This window comes from Alligator mississippiensis, chromosome 11, assembly GCF_030867095.1.
Source record: "Alligator mississippiensis isolate rAllMis1 chromosome 11, rAllMis1, whole genome shotgun sequence".
NCBI lineage: Eukaryota > Metazoa > Chordata > Crocodylia > Alligatoridae > Alligator > Alligator mississippiensis.
Window position 1 is genome coordinate 28,089,617 of NC_081834.1, and position 20,027 is coordinate 28,109,643.

At 50.0% G+C, this 20,027-nt stretch overlaps 1 protein-coding gene and 1 long non-coding RNA gene across 4 annotated transcripts in view; one reads left to right on the forward strand and one right to left on the reverse strand.

Annotated features, from left to right (window-relative positions):
• Positions 1-251: 251 nt before the first annotated feature.
• On the forward strand, positions 252-8,539 carry LOC132243269 (uncharacterized). Of its 3 annotated transcripts, none has more exons than XR_002087073.2 (5): positions 252-3,704; positions 3,844-3,988; positions 5,948-6,092; positions 7,631-7,705; positions 7,996-8,539. It is a non-coding gene; the product is annotated as an uncharacterized LOC132243269 (long non-coding RNA). The 3 variants fall into 3 exon arrangements; XR_002087074.2 differs by having other exon boundaries at positions 8,365-8,539; XR_009455598.1 differs by having other exon boundaries at positions 7,631-8,539.
• CSPG4 (chondroitin sulfate proteoglycan 4) overlaps positions 8,530-20,027 on the reverse strand; it is an 83,853-nt gene continuing 72,355 nt past the window's right edge. Inside the window, exons 9-10 of the mRNA XM_006268768.4 lie at positions 17,240-17,423; positions 8,530-13,399 (exon numbers count right to left, since the gene is read on the reverse strand). Coding sequence (XP_006268830.3) covers positions 11,439-13,399; positions 17,240-17,423 — 2,145 coding nt within the window. The 3' untranslated portion in view covers positions 8,530-11,438. The remainder of the gene's footprint in view (positions 13,400-17,239; positions 17,424-20,027) is intronic.

Consider the following 20,027-nt stretch of genomic DNA (forward strand, 5'->3'; position numbering starts at 1 on the left):
GGGGATGAAAGTTGTTGAATGAGCATATGCAGCTGCCGGTCTTTGACTTGGTCTGTGTTAACAGCAGTGGAAGAGGAAGTAACCCAAATAAAACCCAGCCAGTGGCATCCAGAGGTGCCCAGGCATTGGAGTGACTCCAAAACACCTCAGAGAGTCACTTTTTACAGATGAAAAAAGGAAGATTACAGCCCTCTGTTCCAAAAGACACCATCCTTAGAGGAACAGGAGGACTAGCAGTAAGCCCCCCCCCCCCCCCCCGCCTGGGGCACTGGTGCAGAAGGGCTGGGAAGGGCTGGGAATGCTGCCTCTGCTGTTTCCACGGCAACGGGCTCTCATTTAACTTTGAAGCGGCCCTGAGTAACTCAAGCTGAAGTTTCCCTGCCAGTTAAAGACACAGCTTCCTGCTGCTTTAGTCCATCTTTCTCAGTTGTTATGATCTAGAGGCCAGGATATTTCGCCTGGGAAATACAAGGTGGTGCTCTGAGCCTAGCAGGATGCCGCTGAGAAATGCTCAGGAGCTGCCCAGCTGTGAGCCTCCGGGACTGGGAGGGCAGAACCAGGCATTGAAGTGTGGGATTTTAAAATCATAGCCTGGGTTAGCCAAAGCTGCAGTGTCAGCCTGCTCCAGCTCCTCCCTGGGGCTGGGGCACAGCTTTGTACTGCACTGGGCTCTGGGCTCGGGGACTGGGAGCATCAATGTGACACTTTTCCCTGTGGCTCAGCCCACTAGTGGTCTTCCAGCAATAGGGAACTGCCCTCCTACTGCCTGCTCTTAGGATGAGGATCATTTTGTTCCACCCCCCCACCCCCAACAGCACTGGGAAGTCCCTTGCATGGAAGGAGCTCCTGGGCTAGATGTACAGGCAGCTCTTCTTCCCAGGCCCTGCACCTCACTGTACTCCGCTGTTTGTGTGCAAGTGCTCGTGTGTGTGTAAATTAGGCAAAGAGCAAAGGCCAGTGGAGTCGCATCTGGTACAGTCTACACTGGCTGGCTGGTTATGGACTGCAGCAGCCTGGGTCTGAATTTTGATTGTAGCAATGCACAGCATACATACTTGTGCGAGCACACGTGTGCACACACACACACACACACACACACACACACACACATGCACATTAAATGGAATTAATGAATGAGGGTTCTTACAGGCCAGCTGCTAGGCCAAGCCACCCTGTCCAGTGTAGGGCTGCTACTCAGTGCAAATACTGTATCTTCAAGACAGCTCTGCTGGCTGCAGGTGTGGCATGTCTTGCACATCTCCATGGTATCATTGGCCAGCCCTGATGCCTCTTGCAACAGCCATGCCAGTGCTTTGGTCTTTGGTCTTTCCTCCTCAGCTGTGTCATTCTCATTCTGCTTTGTCCTTCTCTGTAGCACTCCACTGATGATTTTTTCTGGCCACTCTATGTCTGGGATTTGTCTAGGCTGTTTTTTATGAAGACTTGGGGTATACATAGCAGGATATTGATAAATCTCTGCTTTTCAGAACTGTACATTTGTGGTAAAAAGATGGAGTTTTGTTTGAGAGCCAGGGTTCAGTTTCTCTAGCTTGGCTTCAGGATCACAAGGGCATGCTCTGGTTTTGTATGTTTTGGCTTGCATGGCTCTAATCCCCCTTCTGCCTTCCTCAGCAGCAGAGCCGTGAGAGTCACAGGATCCCACAAGCTCTCCCCATTGTGTCAAGGTGCGAGCTGTGGGTAAAGGGAGCTGAATTCTGTCGCCTATTCTGGAGGCAGACAGCCTGGATGGGACAGTACTATGGGAAAAGCAAAGGGCTGGCTAGTCAGAGCATTCTAGCAGTGAGCCTATTGTATCAGGCACTGTTTGGCTGCATCACAGAAAGCCTTGGGCCACTTTAGAGGTGTGGGCTCATGATCAGTTGGTAGGCTACTCTCCTGAACTGGTTCTGAGCAAATGCCCCAGCCAAGTTGGCATGGGGCTCTGGAGGTGCCCTCTTCCTGATGAGATGTATAACTGAGGCCTGCTCTATGCTGTGGGTGATAGTCAGATGCCAGACAGGAGTTGGGCACTTGCCCTGCTGATCTGCCTACATCCCAGCTCCCTCTTTGCATCATAATTTAGCGCATGCATTGCTGAAGCACCAGCTGGCCTATCAGTGATTGGGGTCTGTAGTTCCAGCCAAATGGAGCACCCCTCGCTTCCTGCCCCAGCTGTGGCGCACCCTGCCACCCATCATCATGCTGCTGCATTCCACCCTCCAGCTCCCACCGCACCCTGGCATGCAGGGCTGTGAGGCCACTGGGGAGTGCTCTGAGTCCCGCGGATGAAAGGTGCCAAGGTTTGTTGTTACAAGAGTTGGCCTTTTTTGGAGTCCCTCTGTAGCAGGTGCATTGTGTCACAGGACCAGTGCAGCCAGGGAGTAATAGCACATCATCTGCATGTGTACGGTCAACTAAAACAGGTACACATGGCTACCTGCCCCATGCACAGGCTGGACGTGGATGTGGCAGGAGGGTGGGGCCAGGCTGCTTGCTTCACCCCTCACCACCTGTTTCCTGGAACAGACCTGCTTATTCAGCCCGTGTTTGTATTTCGCACAAACACTGGTTATTTGACACACTGCTTCCTTCTCAGGTTTTACTTTTGTTTTAAAGAAACAAAAGCTGCCCTGTGGTGCAGCAATATCCCTAGCCAGCCTGTGTTGCCAAGGAGATGGTTGGACAGTTCAGGCTGGAATTAAGAGCTTGTGTTAGACTCATGGGGGCCGTCGGAAGAGGATAAATTGTGGCCCCCTCCATTTTCCTATCCTCACGCTGCATGACTTGCATTTCCCCATTAAGGATCGGAGTAGGATCTGCCCAGAGTACAGTGTGGTAGGGCTGTCAGGTGTCATGGGGAGGAAGGTCTGCTCTCCCCCCAGCAGAAAGTACTTTCTTCCACGCCAGGATCGGGAACCACTGATAGTGGGATAGCTTGAAATGAATGAGACCACAGCCCTGTCTGTGTAGCAGATTCACCATGCTGGCAGGGGTGCCCTCCTGTTCACTGTGCTGTCCTGAACAGGCTTCCACGTGGGCCAGAAGCAGCATCTTTGTACCTGTGCAACACTGCAGATGGACTAGTTAGCATCAGGGGCAAGCTAATTGGTACAGGCACTAAGCAGTGCTAACTAGGTCACCTGGAGTGCCCCACATGGCCACACTGTTTCTGTGGAGCAGTGTGGCCTGCTTGAGGGCACTGCTGATGGCAGTCAGTTTACCATGAAGACATGGCCTGGACCCGCTCCCCTTGAGGAGGCAGTCCCTGTTGTTCTGAGATGAGGTGGCAGCCCCTAGGGTGAGACAGTGGCAGCAAACTCTAGGGTGGCCTTGACCTGCGTCCCCCATGCCTTGGAGGGAAGGGTGGAGCCCAAGCTCCAGCATTACAGCAGGTTGAAGACAGCACAGGGGCGATGAAGCTGGGTACTGAGCTCTGAAGGAGTGGGGGAGGCCGAGCCTTACATGATCTCACCAGGGCGCTTAGTCTCCTTGGTGCCCGGACCAGGCTGTTCTTCCTTTGCCTATTGAGTGGCCAGGCAGAGACAGCTGTGGCATGTCAGTGCTTTGAAATAAACAGTCCATTCATTCCACAGCTGACCTGCGGGACCCCGTTTCCCAGAGCACTGCATCTCTTCATGCCGGAACACAGGCACAGCTGTTCCTTCCCTACGCGGGTGTCTCTGCCTCTCTCACACCCGCCCTTTGTAAGTAGTCTTAGAAAGACAAAAGTCATATCAGCTCTCTAGCACATAGGGCTGGGCTTGGGGGGAAGGACGGGGCATTTAAGGGGACAGCTTGTTGGCTTCTAAATCTGTGAACCTTGCTCATGTTCTCTCATCTCAGATAGTGTCCCAGACTGCTTGGCCAGGGCACTGCTCATACTGCTGGAGGACAAGGGCACTGCTGAGGGGAAGCTCACTTTGTTCAAGTCCTGGCTGCCATTTCCAGAGTGCTGCTATACAAAAGTTCACAAGGCTGAAGCCCCAAGGTGAATGTTTAATTGTGCTCTTCCAGGCCTCGGTGAGTGTAGATGTCAATCAAGCAACCAGATTTCAGTGTGTAGGTGTGTATATACCTATGTGGGTGCGTGAGCACGCAGCGCAAGCAGTAAGCATTGGTCCTATTCAGATGTATGCCCTGCCTATACAAGTCCCAGGCATGTTTATACATGTAATTGTATGTGGGTGTGTACACAAGAATGTGTAAGCTCTTCATGTTCAGGTGAGTGTGTCAGTACCTGGGCTTCTCTGTGCAGTCAAACCTCAATGTGTATGAGAAGAGATGTGAAGAGTGTTCAGCAGGGAGTCTGGAAACCTGAGTGAGTCCTTCCAGCTCTACTACTGACCTGCTGTGAGACCTTGGGCAAGTCTTTGTGCCAGTCTCCCTTCCTTCTCTTCATTTGTCCTTGCTGTTTAGAATATACTGTAATGTGGAGTGAGGCCTCTGGTTGCCACTGCAATAAAATAATCATTCACAGCTCTTTATCTGTAAGCCCATGTGTCTGTCTGTGCCTAGCACCTATGACTTTGCATGTAGGCATGCAAGTGCTTCTCTCTCTGCCTGCTTGGACAGAGCCACCTGTGCAGAGGCATGAGTGCAAGTTTGTATATGTGTTAGTGCAGGTGACCCTCAGTGCTCCTCGGTGGAGCTCAAGGCTGTCCAGCTGGTGGCTCCTGGGCTCCAGCAGTTGCTTCTCCCTTTTCTGTGTGGTGGGGGAGGGCCTGTGTGAATCCCACATGGCAGGGGCTATGTACTTCCTGTGCAATAGGGAGGGGATCCCTGAGGGCTGTGTGTTGGTGCAGTCTGCATGGCCAAGGGTAGGAAAGCATGTGCTGTCAGTGCTCCCCATGAGGAGAAGCCCGTGCAGCTCATGTGGGGAGCGTGGGGGAAGGAGAGGAGTCCTGGGGAGCAGCCCCTGCAGTGTGCCTGTAGAGGGGGCAGCTTGGGGAGACTCCACATGGCCCCTAGCTGCTCTGAAGCTGGATAGCTCTGGTGTAGGTGATTCTGTATTGATGCAAGGCATGAACAGGAGCTTTTCTTTGAAAATTAGACTGGGTAGAAGTCAAATCAGCTTCTGCCTCATGTAACAAGCAGGTAGCGTTTTCTTGAAAGCTCCCACCCTGGTAGCTGGTGTGGATCCTGCTAGTATTAACTACCGTAGGTGATGATGACTACTCCCTGGGGCAGATGGCTTGTTGCCTCATCCAGACATAAAGGTAGATGGGGGTGGCTCTCTAGTGAGAGAGGATCTAGGGTGTGGACTGAGTAGTCCAAAGGGAGGAACCTGAGGAGCAAGCATGCCTAATGAGAAGGCTTGTTAATTTCTATGTTAATAAAACCAAACTGCAGGGAGGTGTGAGCTTGGGCCCCACTAGTTTGGGAATGGACCTCTCCACCCATAAAACCTTTCTCATTGGGGCACGCTGAACAATCCAGTGCGACTGTCCCCTCACTTGTGTCTCTATGTGGTGACAGTGGTGTTAAATGCTGAGGAACCTTGCCATTCATGAAACTACTCTTTCTTGTTCTGCACTCTTGGCCACAACTCCCCCAAGAAGCCCACAGTAACTTGGGGAACCCAGCAGAGAAAGGGAAATAGGGGAGAAGAAAAAACCATCTTGGCTGTATACAGGAGCACTGGGGTTTCTAAACAAGCTCTCCCAGCTCCCATGCTGGGTTCTAAAGCTCTCTCAGATGGGTGCATGTGTAGTGGGGCAGGTTGGCAGCAGACAGATGTGCACATCTGGAGGACACAGTACTCCACATCTGGTGCATATACAACTGGGAATATTATTCAAAGCTGTGCAGGGCAACTATATGTATCTGGCCTGCACGTTGGTTCCACTGTATACATCTAACCAGGCTGTTGATCCAGCTATGCATGCTTGGAAATTGTTGTTTTGAAAAATATGTGAGTTTTTAAAAATATTTTAACCATCTCCCCTAGAAATGATGTGCCTTGCCCCCTGGGCTTGTGACATGACAGAGGCTTGTACAGCACAGAGCAGGCCACAGAGAGCAGCTGCCCTTTGGTGAGTTTTCCATGGCTGGTTCAAAGCTGGAATCCACCTTCCCACTCGGCCAGGTGCCAGGTGAGTGCTGTTCTAGGAGGGCGGTGCCTGAGGGCTCCCATAATTAGAAGCATTGGCAGCTTTCTGATATATTTGCTCCACCTCTAGTTAAAGCGTAACGGGGCATTTCCTCCCTTTGCTGGCTTCTTGGGAAAAACTGCTCAGAAACTGTGGGGCTAAGTAACAGGAAGCTTAACTCTGTTGTGGCTGCACTGGTGTCTTGAGAGATGACAGCTCACTCCACAGTGGCCTCCTCTCCTCATACAGGTGTCTGACTGCTTGCAGGATGGGGTGTGGTGAACTCTGGTGGTCCAGTCTGCATAAAAGCAGCAGACTGTGCTATTATAGAAGTTGGGCTTGGCAGGCCAGATACTCTCTCTGTTCTGGCTGCTTTGTGCTGATTGGGCAGAATCTGGCCCTAAATAACCAACTGAGAACCCCCTCAGCATAGGGGAGCTCTAAAAGGGTGCAACTGGCTCCTGATACTTTCCTCCCACCTTGACATAATATCTACTGGGGATTGTGACCAGCAGAGGTAAGTTAGAACAGCTTTTAAGCTTCTCTAAATCACCCTGAAGAGAATATGATTACTGTTTAGTAATACATTTGTGTTGAATATTAGGGAGGGAGAAGAGTCTTTTGGGCTAAAAAGCAAGACTGGCACCAGATCAAATGGCTACAGAGGGGTTATGAACACACTGGCAGTGTTTACACAAGATGCTGACTGCACAGTTGTTACTGCACCGTCATTTCATACCTGTATAAGCAAGAACTAAGTGACTGTGCAGTAACCCGAGTTACTACATAGTAGGGCTGATGAATGCCTTTTTTGTGATGCTACTGTGCAGTAGCTTAATACTACTGCACAGTAGTGTTGCATCACAGTTTTTGCCATGCGACGCTACTGCACAGTCAGTGTCTTGTGAAGATGTGGCCAATGAGAATGGAAGTTAGAGGGTGATATCTATCAGAGGAGAGGAGCCTTGGAATGGTCTTCTGAGCCCAGGAATGAAAGGCCAAAAACCTCCTGAATGGCTCTCAGATTGTACTGCATAAGTGTATGGAAGGGGTATATGATCAGAGAGGGAGTTCTAGCATGTGGGATATGTAGTATCAACTATCTGCCATCTTCATATCAGGGTACTGAGGAAACTTTCTTGCTGTGTGGCAGGTGCTGGCAATCCCAGGTATCAAGGCTTTGCTGCACACCTGTAGATACCAGAATGGATTTTTTTTGTGCAAGGGTTTGAAGCAATGATTTTGGAAAATCCTTGAGTGAAGGGAAAGCACAAATACAGAGGATTAGATGTCATGGCCCAGGAGGCCCCTCCAGTCCTGTCCTCCCATGTCAGGGCTGGGGCAGGTTCCCTTGCTGCCCCCCTCACTTATCCACCCAGCAGATCTCAGTACAGGGCAGAATCAGACCTACTGTCCATTGCTCTTGAGTCTGGTAAACTAAAGGAAGCTGTCTCTAGAATATATATACATATGCTGTAGGACATTGACATTTTGGACTTAAATTGCTTGAGAAAGGTCATGTTTTTTTTTTTTTTACTAAGGCTGGTGTTGCTCAAGACAGGTTGAATTCAGTGAAGGCATACTGGAAGCCAACTGGAGTGAACACTAGAACCAGGGTAAGGATCCCTGGCACCTGGTCATAAACAATGAAATGGCTCCCATTTTACTGGTAGGCTTGGAAGCTACATAAAAGTTGGTTGAGAGCTTCATTGCAAACCTCAGCATAGATCGGATGAGTCTCCTATTTCCAAAAGGATGGGGATCCTGCTGGTCAGACCTATAAACTAGATGGGGAGGGTGTGTGAATGAGCCCAAACAAGCAACCATGATGAACAACTTGAGACTAGACTCAGACTTGCTGGGCAGGATTTCTCCTCTTAGTATCTTATTTTCCCTTCACATTCAGGGCAGGGAGGAAATGGGTGACCAAGGTCACAAGAATGTTTCCAAATGAAGCCTGGCTCTTCCCACTAAAGGAACACCTGTGCAGCTCCATGGCCAGGGAACAGCAGGCTGTGAAGCCTGAGGCAGATCCTGAGGTGGTGGGAATTGGCACATCCCCACTGACGGCAATGAAGCTCTGCAGATTTGTAGCAGCTGAGCAGTTTGTCTGACCTAGCATGTGAATGATAACTCAAAGGCAGGATGAGGATGCCAGGCCTGGAAAAGCCCTTGGAGGGTCACTTGCAGAAGAAATGCTGCAGCGTGGGCATTGCCTGCAGGACTGGAGACTTGGCAATGCCTGGGCATGCGCTGAGCTGGATTCCACCCTCAGTTTCACAGGTGCAGCACCAGAGCAACCTGAGCGCAGGCAGCGGTCCCACTCTGGCTTTCCATAGGTGGGACTGATAGCTGGAGCTGAGGTGATCATCAGCCTGTGTCCTGGGCACCTGGGCTCAACATTTCCTGCTTGCTGAGAAGTGATCACATGACCACCTGCTTTAAAAATATCTTGTTTATTTCCATGTTCTTTACAAAACCGGTCGCTTTATTATAAATTATCCAATCTGTTGTTGGGAAGCAAACTGTAAAGGAAAGAAAACAAAAAGCCCCTAGGAAATCCACCTCCAACACTGCGGCTGCTATTTGAACTATTCACTGGCTCCCAGCTCCATTCGAGGCCTCCATCCCTGACTCACCCATTCTTTCAGGAAATGTAACCAGAATCCTTTTTTACAGGGTAACAAGGTACAAAATTCCCGTTTGAGGCAAACTCGGGAGGAGAGGGAGAAAGTGTGTTGCTGGGATTCAGTGACAGTGAACAGAGTGAGGAAGCCTACTACTTGGGGTGGATACTCATGCCGGTATTTTGGGAAGAGGAATAACAACCATGCCCAGCTCTTACATCATGCTTCATCTATAGCCCCCCCACTGCTCAAATCCACAGCTCCTGTGGGAGCTTCACAAGCCAGATATATGCGTCTGTGGGAGTGATCTGGCCAATGAGTCATACATTTGACACCACTGCACTATGCAGTAGTGGCTCCCATGAGGCAAAGGGCTGCAGTGTGGTGGCACAGCTTTGTGGACTGGCAGAGGCTGATGTGGATCAGTATGGGGGACCACAGGCAGGGCAGTGGGGAGGCCTGGGAGTGGAAGAACAGGAGTGTGGCCCCTCAGTCCTGGAGCTTATTGGGAGGGTTGCTTCAGGACAGAAGTGAGAGGTGTTAGCAAAGCTGCACACAGGTCTGACACCAACGGCAGGCACAAAGGGATTTGCATTGGCAGAGCTGTGTGGGAGAAGTCTGCAGTACTTTGCTAAGGTCAGGGCTGTCAGCCCCTGTTCTGGAAGGCTGTGTGTCTAGGGTCACACATGAAGTGAGCTTGAGAACTGCAATGGAGGAGGAAGATGTGAAACAATTCTTTGTGCCTCTGCTCCACCCATTGGCATGGGATTCAGCTCTCAGCTCCTCTGCAGCCTTGCTTCATAGTATCCTAAAGACACAGGAACTGTTTCAGAGATGAGGCATTTACAACTGTAGAGACATGGGACCCTGTTCCCCATCATGCGCACCTGTTCTATTGCATGTGTATTTCCAAGTACACAAATGCTGACAGGTGTGCAGGTCTGATGTACATGTGCATGCAGGTATCTGGGCACCACAAACTGGGGCTTGTACACCCTGCAGTTTCTGGTTTTGTGAGTCAGACATATGCACTTTAGTAGCTGCGCTTTTAAACATTTGGCACTCCACATACAGTCAGGCAACTTCAGCATAGTCACAAAAATATTTCCCCTGTTTGCACTGATGTTAGAGACCCCCACCCCCCCAAGGATATCCCCCAACTCCTACATTCAGGCAGCTAGTTTTGGAAAGAACAATGTAAGTAAATGTCAGTTAGGGCCAAATTATACTCTGAGTTAGAATGGCACAAATCTGGAAAAATCCCATTGGCTTTGATTGAATTGTTCCATATTTCCACCATTGTAAATGGAAGCAGAATCTGGCCCTTGAGGTGATGTAGCAATGAAAAATATTATAGTTTGGTCAGGACTTGAGCTCTCAACTCAAGTCTTCCTCTGCCCATTCTTCAGCAACTTTCCTTTTAATGTACTAGACATTTGATCTGGGAAAGATCCTGAGGTTTGGCACCATTATTTCCAAATTGTTCTGTTTGCTCAATGGCTTAAAAATGAGCTGGAAAGGACGTCACTCCTGTCAGAAAGCGTGCTTCGGACAATATATTTATGTGAACCATTTTGGAAAAACCATTTTGTTCTGTGTGTATGTCCCATGTTGGAGGAGAGGTGCCCTCCTGGAAATATGTGATGGGTCTGTTTTTTCTCTCCTATACATACCCATCCCTTCACTGATGTCTGAGGGGTTACATCCAACTTTCACTGTGGTAGATAAGAGTGGAAACAAGCCCAGGGTAGTTGTACATGGACCCATTCTCTGTTGGTATAAATCAATGGGGTGAGACTGGGTTACATCAGGTGAGGATTTGGCCCCACACATTATTTGTTTCATAAAATATACCCCACACACCCACACATGTCCTTTATGGAGCGTGTGATAGGCTTTCCTCACTATAAACATGCCCCAGTTTTGTAATCTGTTAAATTCGTTCTACCTGTTGCGCAACAGGGCTAGGGAGACTGTGCAATTTGGCTTATGAGACACACAAGAAATATTCAGAAGGGGAGATTATTTTTCCAAATGGGCAGTGACACTTTCAGATTCCCTTGGCATCAGCAAAAGATTTTTTCCAACTCTGTGCTCTGGTGCCTCAGCCAGCCTAGCCTTGGGGAACTCAGAAAGCTTCCTTTCAATCCTTACTTAGTGCAACTTGCTCTTAAATCCCACTTCATGCTTCAGAGCTGGGAAAACACACTGGTGAAAGTCTTATCCTATCTCCCCACTGAGAGAGTTGTGTGCAGTGGGCTGGGCTGGATGGGGTGTGCAGGGATCAACCTGGCCTGGGATCTTTTAACTCAGTTAGTTATTCAGTTCCCAGATCACCTCACCAGAACGATTTGGGCAGTCAAACACTTATAGAATTCCCACAAGCTCTTCCTCCTCTCTGTCTATGGCATTTCATACTTAATTTACCCACCAGACTTTTCTCTCCTCCTCCCCAAGATGGTGGGAGAGCTGAGACTTCAGGGTATGAGTTCACTTCAGGGAGATTCCTTGCTTTTGTACCAGTGAGGCCCTGAAAGCATCAGGAAGATCCAATATCCCCAGAAGTCCTCTTGTGTCAAAGGGATACTGCCTCCTGTCTGTCAGGGATGATGAGAGGAGACAAAGAGGAGCAAGGGGCAGGAGGACTCCATAGTAGTTGAGGAGGCTGGGGGGTTCTGGTTGGAAGGGAAGAGTCTTGCCTTTCAGCCTCTCAGCCCAGCATTCAGACCCAGTACTGATTATTTTTTAGGGTGGGATTCGAAGTCCGGCAGTACTGAAGTAGCTCAGGGTCCTGCTGCCCTCCTGCCCCTGCTCCTTTGGTCACGGGTCCCGATCCCTTGGCCTCCAGTGTGTTCACAGTCGTTAAAGGAATGGCTTGGTTTGGGTCGGTCTTCCTAAAGGTCTCCTGGTCAACCACAGCCCCATTCTTGGGTTTGGCGGCCGTGCCCTGTACATTGTGCTTTCCAGTCTTGTTGCGCTTGTGGAGATAAAACAGCAGGGGGAGGATTAAAGCCAAAAGAAGGATGATGAGGCAGATTGGGATGATAACACTGAACATGTTGGCTTCAATGAAGCTGAGGAATGTGCCCCCTTCCACAGGGGAAGGGCTGGTTGTGGCCTCATGGCTTTGCCAGGTTGTGGGGGGTGTCTCATGTTCACTAGTGTTGTGACTTGGTCGCGGTAAGCCCTGAGGCTGAGTGGCTGAGGTTGCTGGGGAAGGGCTTGTCTCCTGGAGTGTGGGCCAGAGGCTTGTATCTGGGAAATGGGTGGCAGTGAGAAGTGTGGCCCTGTACACCTTGGAGGAGTCAAAGGGCTCAGAGCTGTACTTCAGCAACTCCAAGGCAGGCGGCACCCCTGCAGCTGCCAGCTCGAACACAAAGCTGTTGTTCTGCAAGTGCTGCCCAGAGTCTTTGGCTTGTGGGACTTCCAGTGCAATCAACCCTCTCTCAAGATCATCCTGGGTGAAGGTGTCAGTGGGAGTGGGCTGCCTGTCTTTGTCATCTGAGACTTTCACAAAATGGCTGCCCTGGGGGGCTCTGTGGATCTTAAAGACTGGGACGCTCTTTGTCTTGTTGGCCAGCTCGCTTGCATCAAGAACACTGGTGTCCAGCAGGATGGTTTTCCCCCTTGGCCACAGAATCCCCTGCTGCATTCTGACCAAAGCCTTGACTGTCACATTCACTGCTCCTGACATGTTTCCTCCTTTGGATCTTGAAAGGAACTGGAATTCATCCTCAGGGGAGGTGAAATCTGTGAAAATAAAAGTCACTTCCCCTTGGTCCACCTGCTTCTGTGAGAAGTCCCTTGCTGGCTTTTGGTTGACCCTCAGCTGGCCAAATGTGGGATTCCTGGTGATTGTGTAAAGGACATCTTGTTCCTCTGGCTGTGAGCCCCCCAGGAGGTGATCTCTGGACAGGTAGGCAATGTTCCGGTCCTGAGGTATTTCTAAAGGTATCTGGCTCATCCCTGTTGTCAATACAGGAAGAACCTCTACTTCCAGGGAAGTGAATATGGGTAGATTATGCCCATCAGAGATACTCAGGTCTAAGGATCCAAGAGAACTGCTCCCATTGGCAATGAAGACCAGGTGGCCAGCATTGACTTCTGCTTGGGTGAACTGGCTGATTGGCACCTGCTTATTGTGCATGATGGCCAGGAAGCCACTGGCTGGCCTCTTGAGGATTTTGTACTCAATCTCTTCAGGAGAACTGTCAGGATCCACTACATCCAAGTGATCTCGGGACAGCATCACTAAGGAGCCTTGGTGGGCCTGCAGGACATGTCTTTGCTTAGTCAGCTGAGGTGGATTTTCATTATTAGGATTCACAGTTATATTGAAGGCTTCAGAAATGAACACCCCACCTCCTTCCTGGGGAGGGTAAATAGACTCCATGGCCAAAGGCCGAAGCCAAGCCTTAAATCTGAAATGGTCTTCTATGGCACCAGCCTCATAGTGAGCATAGTTCAGACCACCCATAACAAGATCAGACTGCAGGAAATAAGGATGCTCTTTGTTGATGGGTACATCAGCCACAGAGAGGTGACCATGGGAGGGTAACTCAGTAACCAGGAATACAACATCATAGGATGTCCTTTTGGACTCTGGAACCTTGGTCAAAAGGTTGGAAGCATCCAGCACTGAGGTGTTAATCTTTGCATGCTGTGCTTTCTGAACTATGAGACCTAAAAGGAAAGAAAACACAGGCCTAAGATGGTCTGGATGATAACAGTGCTCAGCCATGAGCAGCCAGAGACAGTAAGGTGGTGAAGAAAGGAGGGAAGGAACTACTAGAAAGCTAGGCTGATGGACTAGACGGCAGCATGACAGAGAGGGGAGGGAAAAAAGACTATGGAAGTAGGGAAGAGAGGTCAGAAGGAAAGCTAGAACAGGGATGGAAGGGGAAGAGATGGGATCTATCACATAGATTCATAGATGTTAGGGTCGGAAGGGACCTCAATAGATCATCGAGTCCAACCCCCTGCATAAGCAGGAAAGAGTGCTGGGTCTAGATGACCCCAGCTAGATACTCATCTAACCTCCTCTTGAAGACCCCCAGGGTAGGGGAGAGCACCACCTCCCTTGGGAGCCCGTTCCAGACCTTGGCCACTCGAACTGTGAAGAAGTTCTTCCTAATGTCCAGTCTAAATCTGCCCTCTGCTAGCTTGTGGCCATTGTTTCTTGTAACCTCCAGGGGTGCCTTGGTGAATAAATACTCACCAATTCCCTTCTGTGCCCCCGTGATGAACTTAAAGGCAGCCACAAGGTCGCCTCTCAACCTTCTCTTGCAGAGGCTGAAAAGGTCCAGTTTCTCTAGTCTTTCCTCGTAGGGCTTGGTCTGCAGGCCCTTAACCATACGAGATGCCCTTCTCTGGACCCTCTCCAGGTTATCCGCATCCTTCTTGAAGTGTGGCGCCCAGAATTGCACGCAGTACTCCAACTGCGGTCTGACCAGTGCCCTATAGAGGGGAAGTATCACCTCCTTGGACCTATTCGTCATGCATCTGCTGATGCATGATAAAGTGCCATTGGCTTTTCTGATGGCTTTGTCACACTGCCAGCTCATGTTCATCTTGGAGTCCACTAGGACTCCAAGATCCCTTTCCACCTCTGTGCCACCCAGCAGGTCATTCCCTAGGCTGTAGGTGTGCTGGACATTTTTCCTCCCTAGGTGCAGCACCTTGCACTTCTCCTTGTTGAACTGCATCCTGTTGTTTTCTGCCCACTTGTCCAACCTATCCAGGTCTGCCTGCAGCTGTTCCCTGCCCTCCGGCGTGTCCACTTCTCCCCATAGCTTTGTGTCATCTGCAAACTTGGACAGAGTACATTTGACTCCCTCGTCCAAGTCGCTGATGAAGACATTAAAGAGTATCGGTCCAAGGACCGAGCCCTGCGGGACCCCACTGCCCACACCCTTCTAGGTCGAGACCGACCCATCCACCACGACTCTTTGGGGGTGACCCCCTAGCCAATTCGCCACCCACCGGACTGTGCAGTCATCCACATCACAGCCTCTTAGCTTGTTCACCAGTATGGGGTGGGATACCGTATCGAAGGCCTTCCTGAAGTCTAAGTATACGACATCCACCCCTCCTCCTGTGTCCAGGCGTTTTGTAACCTGGTCATAGAAAGAGACTAGATTGGTCAGGCACGATCTGCCTGCGACAAACCCATGCTGGTTTCCCCTCAGCATAATTTGCCCTGCCGGGCTCTCACAAATGTGAGCCTTGATAATTTTTTCAAAGACTTTACCAAGGATGGAGGTGAGACTGACTGGCCTATAGTTGCCCGGGTCCTCCTTCCTCCCCTTTTTGAAAATGGGGACCACGTTAGCCCTTTTCCAGTCCTCCGGGACTTGGCCCGTGTGCCACGAGCGTTCGAATATTCCTGCCAGTGGCTCTGCAATGATGTCGGCCAGTGCCTTCAGCACCCTCGGATGGAGCCCATCCGGGCCTGCCGATTTAAAGGCATCCAGTTCTTCCAAATGACTCTGCACCACCTCAGGATTTACGTATGGAAGTCTGGCGCCTTGCTGCTGCCTCTCTACAACCCCAGTGAGAGACTTGTCGTGCCCCTCACTTAGGAACACTGAGGCAAAGAACTCGTTGAGGAGTTCAGCCTTGTCCCCCCTATCTGTCACCAATTGTTTCTGCCCATTTAGCAGTGGTCCTATTCCTCCCTGGGCCTTCCTTTTACTCCCAATATATCTAAAAAACAATTTCTTGTTGTCTTTTACTTGGGTTGCCATCCTCCGCTCCATGGTAGCTTTGGCCCGCCTAACTGCCTCCCTACAAGCACGAGCAGAGGAGGTATATTCATCTTTAGTGATCTCACCCTGTTTCCACTTTTTATGTGCTCCCCTTTTGGCCCTTAGGCTGCCCTGGATTTCTCTGGTCAGCCATGGAAGCCTCCTGGCCCCTTTCCCTTTTTTGCCTCACTCGGGGATCGTCTTGCTTTGTGCCCGAAGGATCGTTTCCTTTAGGCACAGTCACCCTTCTTGGGCTCCCATCCCTTCAGAACTCCTACTCCGCAGTGCGTCCTTGACTAATCGCCTGAGTGCATTGAGATCAGCTTTCCTAAAGTCTAGCACTTTCACCCTACTAGTTACCTTACCCACTCTCCGTCTTATGTTGAATTCTATTATTAGGTGATCACTGTCTCCCAAATGGCTACCGATCTGGAGGTCCCCTATCATGTCATCTCCTGTTGCCAATACCAGATCCAGTATGGCATTCCCCCTAGTGGGACCATGCACCTCCTGTGTCAGGTGGAGGTCCTGTATACAGGTTAGAAACCTGCGTGAGCGATGGGACCTTGCTGTCTGCGTCTCCCAGCAGATGTCCGGGTAGTTTAGGTCCCCATGACTACCGCCTCTTTAGCTTTTATGGTCTCCGAGAGTTGCCTCAGGAGCCCCGCATCTATTTCTTCCCCTTGGTGTGGGGGTCTGTAGCAGACCCCTACCACCAAATCCCTTTCTCCTTGCCCCCCATGTAGCCTAACCCACAATCCTTCTACTTCCTCAACCTTGGATTCTGTCTTGATGAGGGTTGATGTATATTGCTCACTGACATAAAGTGCAACCCCCCCCCCCCTTTCTTCCCTGACCTGTCCTTTCTATACAATCTATAGCCCTCAATATGTACCGCCCAGTCATGGGATGAATCCCACCAGGTCTCTGTTAGCCCCACTAAGTCATAGGTGTTTAGTGCAAGCAGAAGCGCTAGTTCATCCTGCTTGTTCCCCATGCTCCTAGCATTAGTATATAGGCACTTGAGCCCTGCGACTGGTGCCTTTGCTGCCCCCCCGCTCCGAGTCCCAAGGGGCCCATTGTTTCTTACCTTCTTGTTTCTTAACAATGGCAGTGCAGGAGATGAAGGACAAAAGGAAAGACTACAGAAAGATAGAAGGATAGGAAAGAAAGAAATGGCAGGAAAGGGAGGAATGAGTGACAAGAACAGAGAGGCATGAGAATCCTTGCCATGGAGAGAGACTAAGTTCCACATTAGTTAACCCCTGATCCAGGAAAGCACGTGGTCAAACTTCCTTGTGCTTAAAGTGCCATCCTGAGTGGGGTTGCCTTCCTGCACTGGGATTTCCATTTTGATTTTCAGGGTAGTCACTCTGAAGATTCTTAGTTATGGGGGTGGGGTGTAAATTCAGGACAACTCTCTTGTCCTCAGCATCCTGTAACTCAGGGGGGGAGGGGGAGGGGGCAATCTGTTGGCAGCTGTGCCACAAATTAGCTGCACATCCTCCATGAGTGCCACTTCAATCCCCTCTCCTTGCCCGATCTGCTGCTCTGCTTTCTGCTCAATCTGCTGCTGTGTTTCTTATCCCCTCCCCAGTCTGCTGCATGTCATGCACAGAACCTGCTCATGTCATTTGTGGCATGCCTGCCAAAAACGTTCGACACCCCTACTGTAACTCATCATCTGCACCCTCCCTCTTTCTCCTTGGCTATAACCCCTCCTTTCAGTTCATGGAAACCAGCTCAAAATTATTCCCTTCTGCCTCCAGGCTTTTACCTTTGTTTCTCCAGAGCTGAGTTGACCGCTGGGGACAGCTTGCTTCAAATGATATTGACACTCTTAGGATATATGGCTCTGTTACAATAGAAGGAGAAGAGACTCGGAAGTGAAGAGCATCCTGGGTAAGCCAAAATGGCTGCTGGGGCATTTCATGCTGATAAAAGATTGTTCCACTATTCACCTAGTTTGAAACAAGCAGACAGACAAACCAAACAACCTTTTAATTGCAGCAAAGTCAGACAGAATAAATAAAACCTATTTAAGTCAGAAAGAGAACTGTTCATCTTTCTTCACTCCAATCATGGTGCTGTCACAATTGTTGTGATACAGGAACCTAAGCAAAACTGAGGCACAGTCCTTGCCCTACATCACACAGCAAGGCAGTGGGAGAAAGCAGGTAGAATCCTGATGTCTTGACTCCTCAATTTGTCTTTAGCAATGGAGTCATGCTCCCTACCATAGTCTCCTTTTAGTGTCAGACACATTTAACTTGGAGGATCTGGTACCCTGAGACCATTAAGACTCCATTATAGCCAGCAGACATGCCAAACAGTGTTTTGCAGGTTTAATAGGAAAGGACAATCAAGCCTCTTTATTTAGTAGGAAGAGCTGGGCGCCGAGGGGCCCAGCTTGAGGCTCTTGATGACACAGCAAGTCAAAACTGAGCTATGTGGACTGAGGAGGTTCTCTCCTACAAATGTAGGGGCCATGTACATGAGTGGGAGGGAGATGGAGGGACAGGGCTTCTTGGGCAGAGCTCACTGTGGCAAACTGGGTATTTTTAAGCAAGGACACTGCCTGATGATACTTATTTCTACCGCCATCCCTGGAGGTGTTCAAGAGGAGACTGGACAAACATCTTGTGGAGTTGGTTTGAACCCAATTGCCTCTTGCCCACAGCAGGGGACTGGACTCAATGATTTTACAGGTCCTTTCTGGTCCTTCTATTCTATGTTTCTATGATTCTATGTTCGGGGGAAGTGAAGTGCATGAAAACACATGACCCATGTCCCTGATTCCACATCCTGATAGAGTCAGTTCTGTAAGACCACCAAAACTGTTCAAGGCAAAGAGGCACCACTCCTATTAGGCAGCTACTGCAGGCAGTGATGACCGCCTTTACTTTGCACTGGGCTGAGAAAGGGTAGGATGTCTGGCTATGAATAGGAGCCAAGCAGAAGGTCAAAGAACTGGCTATGAAATGACATGGAAATGCAGAGAGCTCCTGAGCGAAGCAGGACTCAGATCTTCTTGTCCTCCTCTAAAAGAGTAGAGAACCGTGAAAGGATGTTGCATATGTCACTAATATACCAGAATGCAGGGAATAAGAAACAGAAGCTGAATAAGGTTGGGTTGGATGGACACACACAAGCCCCATAGAGAACAAAGGGGCTTAATGATAAGCAAAGCCATGATACAACATGGAAAGCTGTGGTAAGACCTCATCATTGCCACTGAGAAAATAGATTTCATAGATTTCATAGACATTAGGGCTGGAAGGGACCTCGGAAGATCATCGAGTCCAGCCCCCTGCCCAAAGGGCAGGAAGTCAGCTGGGGTCATAGGATCCCAGCAAGATAAGCATCCAGTTTGCTCTTGAAGGTGTTCAATGTAGGCGCTTGAACCACCTCCGGCGGCAGGCTGTTCCAGACCTTGGGGGCTCGGACAGTAAAGAAATTCTTCCTTATGTCCAGCCTGAAACGGTCTTGTAGTAGTTTATGACCATTCGACCTAGTCGTCATCCCTTGGGGCGCTCTGGTGAACAAACGTTCCCCCAGATACTGGTGGTCACCCCTGATAAACTTATAGGTGGCCATCAGATCACCACTGAGCCTGCGCTTTTCCAGGCTAAAGAGCCCCAGGGCTCTCAGCCTGTCATCGTAGGGTCTGCTTCCCTGACCTCTGATCATGCGCGTGGCTCTTCTCTGGACTCTCTCAAGCTTCTCCACATCCTTTTTGAATTGTGGAGCCCAAAACTGGATGCAGTACTCCAGCTGTGGCCTCAGCAAGGCCGAGTACAGGGGGAGAATGACGTCCCGGGATTTGCTTGAGAAGCATCTATGGATGCAAGCCAGCGTTTTGGTCGCTTTACTAGCCACAGCATCGCACTGCAGGCTCATGTTCATCTTGTGGTCAATGATGACCCCCAAGTCTCTTTCTTCCATAGTGCTAGCCAGCGTAGCACTGCCGAGCCTATAAGTATGCTGTGGGTTTTTCTTCCCAAGGTGGAGAACCTTGCATTTATCGGTGTTGAACACCATCAGATTCTCGTCCGCCCACTTGCTGAGCCTGTCCAGGTCAGCCTGGATCACCCACCTGTCTTCTGGTGTGGATGCTTTGCCCCAAAGTTTAGTGTCATCGGTGAACTTGGCCAGTCCGCTTCTGACTCCAGTGTCCACATCATTAATGAAGATGTTGAACAATATGGGTCCAAGGACAGAGATGGGGCACAGAGGAAGAAGCTGGCCTAATGGATGGTGCACTGGGCTTTGCATCATGAGACGTGGGTTCTCTTTGTGACTCAGCCACAGAACTGCTGTGTAGCTTTTGGCAAGTTACATTCACATCTGTTTTCCTTCCTACCACTTGCCTGTCTCCTTTATTTAAAACAGTAAAAAGTGCTGTGGCCTCTCACCATGGGCTTGTACAGTGCCTGGCACAAAGGACCCCCACCACAAATGGAGTCTCTAGGTACCACTGTAATATTATTGTTCATAATAAATGGTATTGTGGAAGATGCTGAAAGACAAGGCCTCTCAGAGCCCCCTTGCTCCCCTGTGCAAAA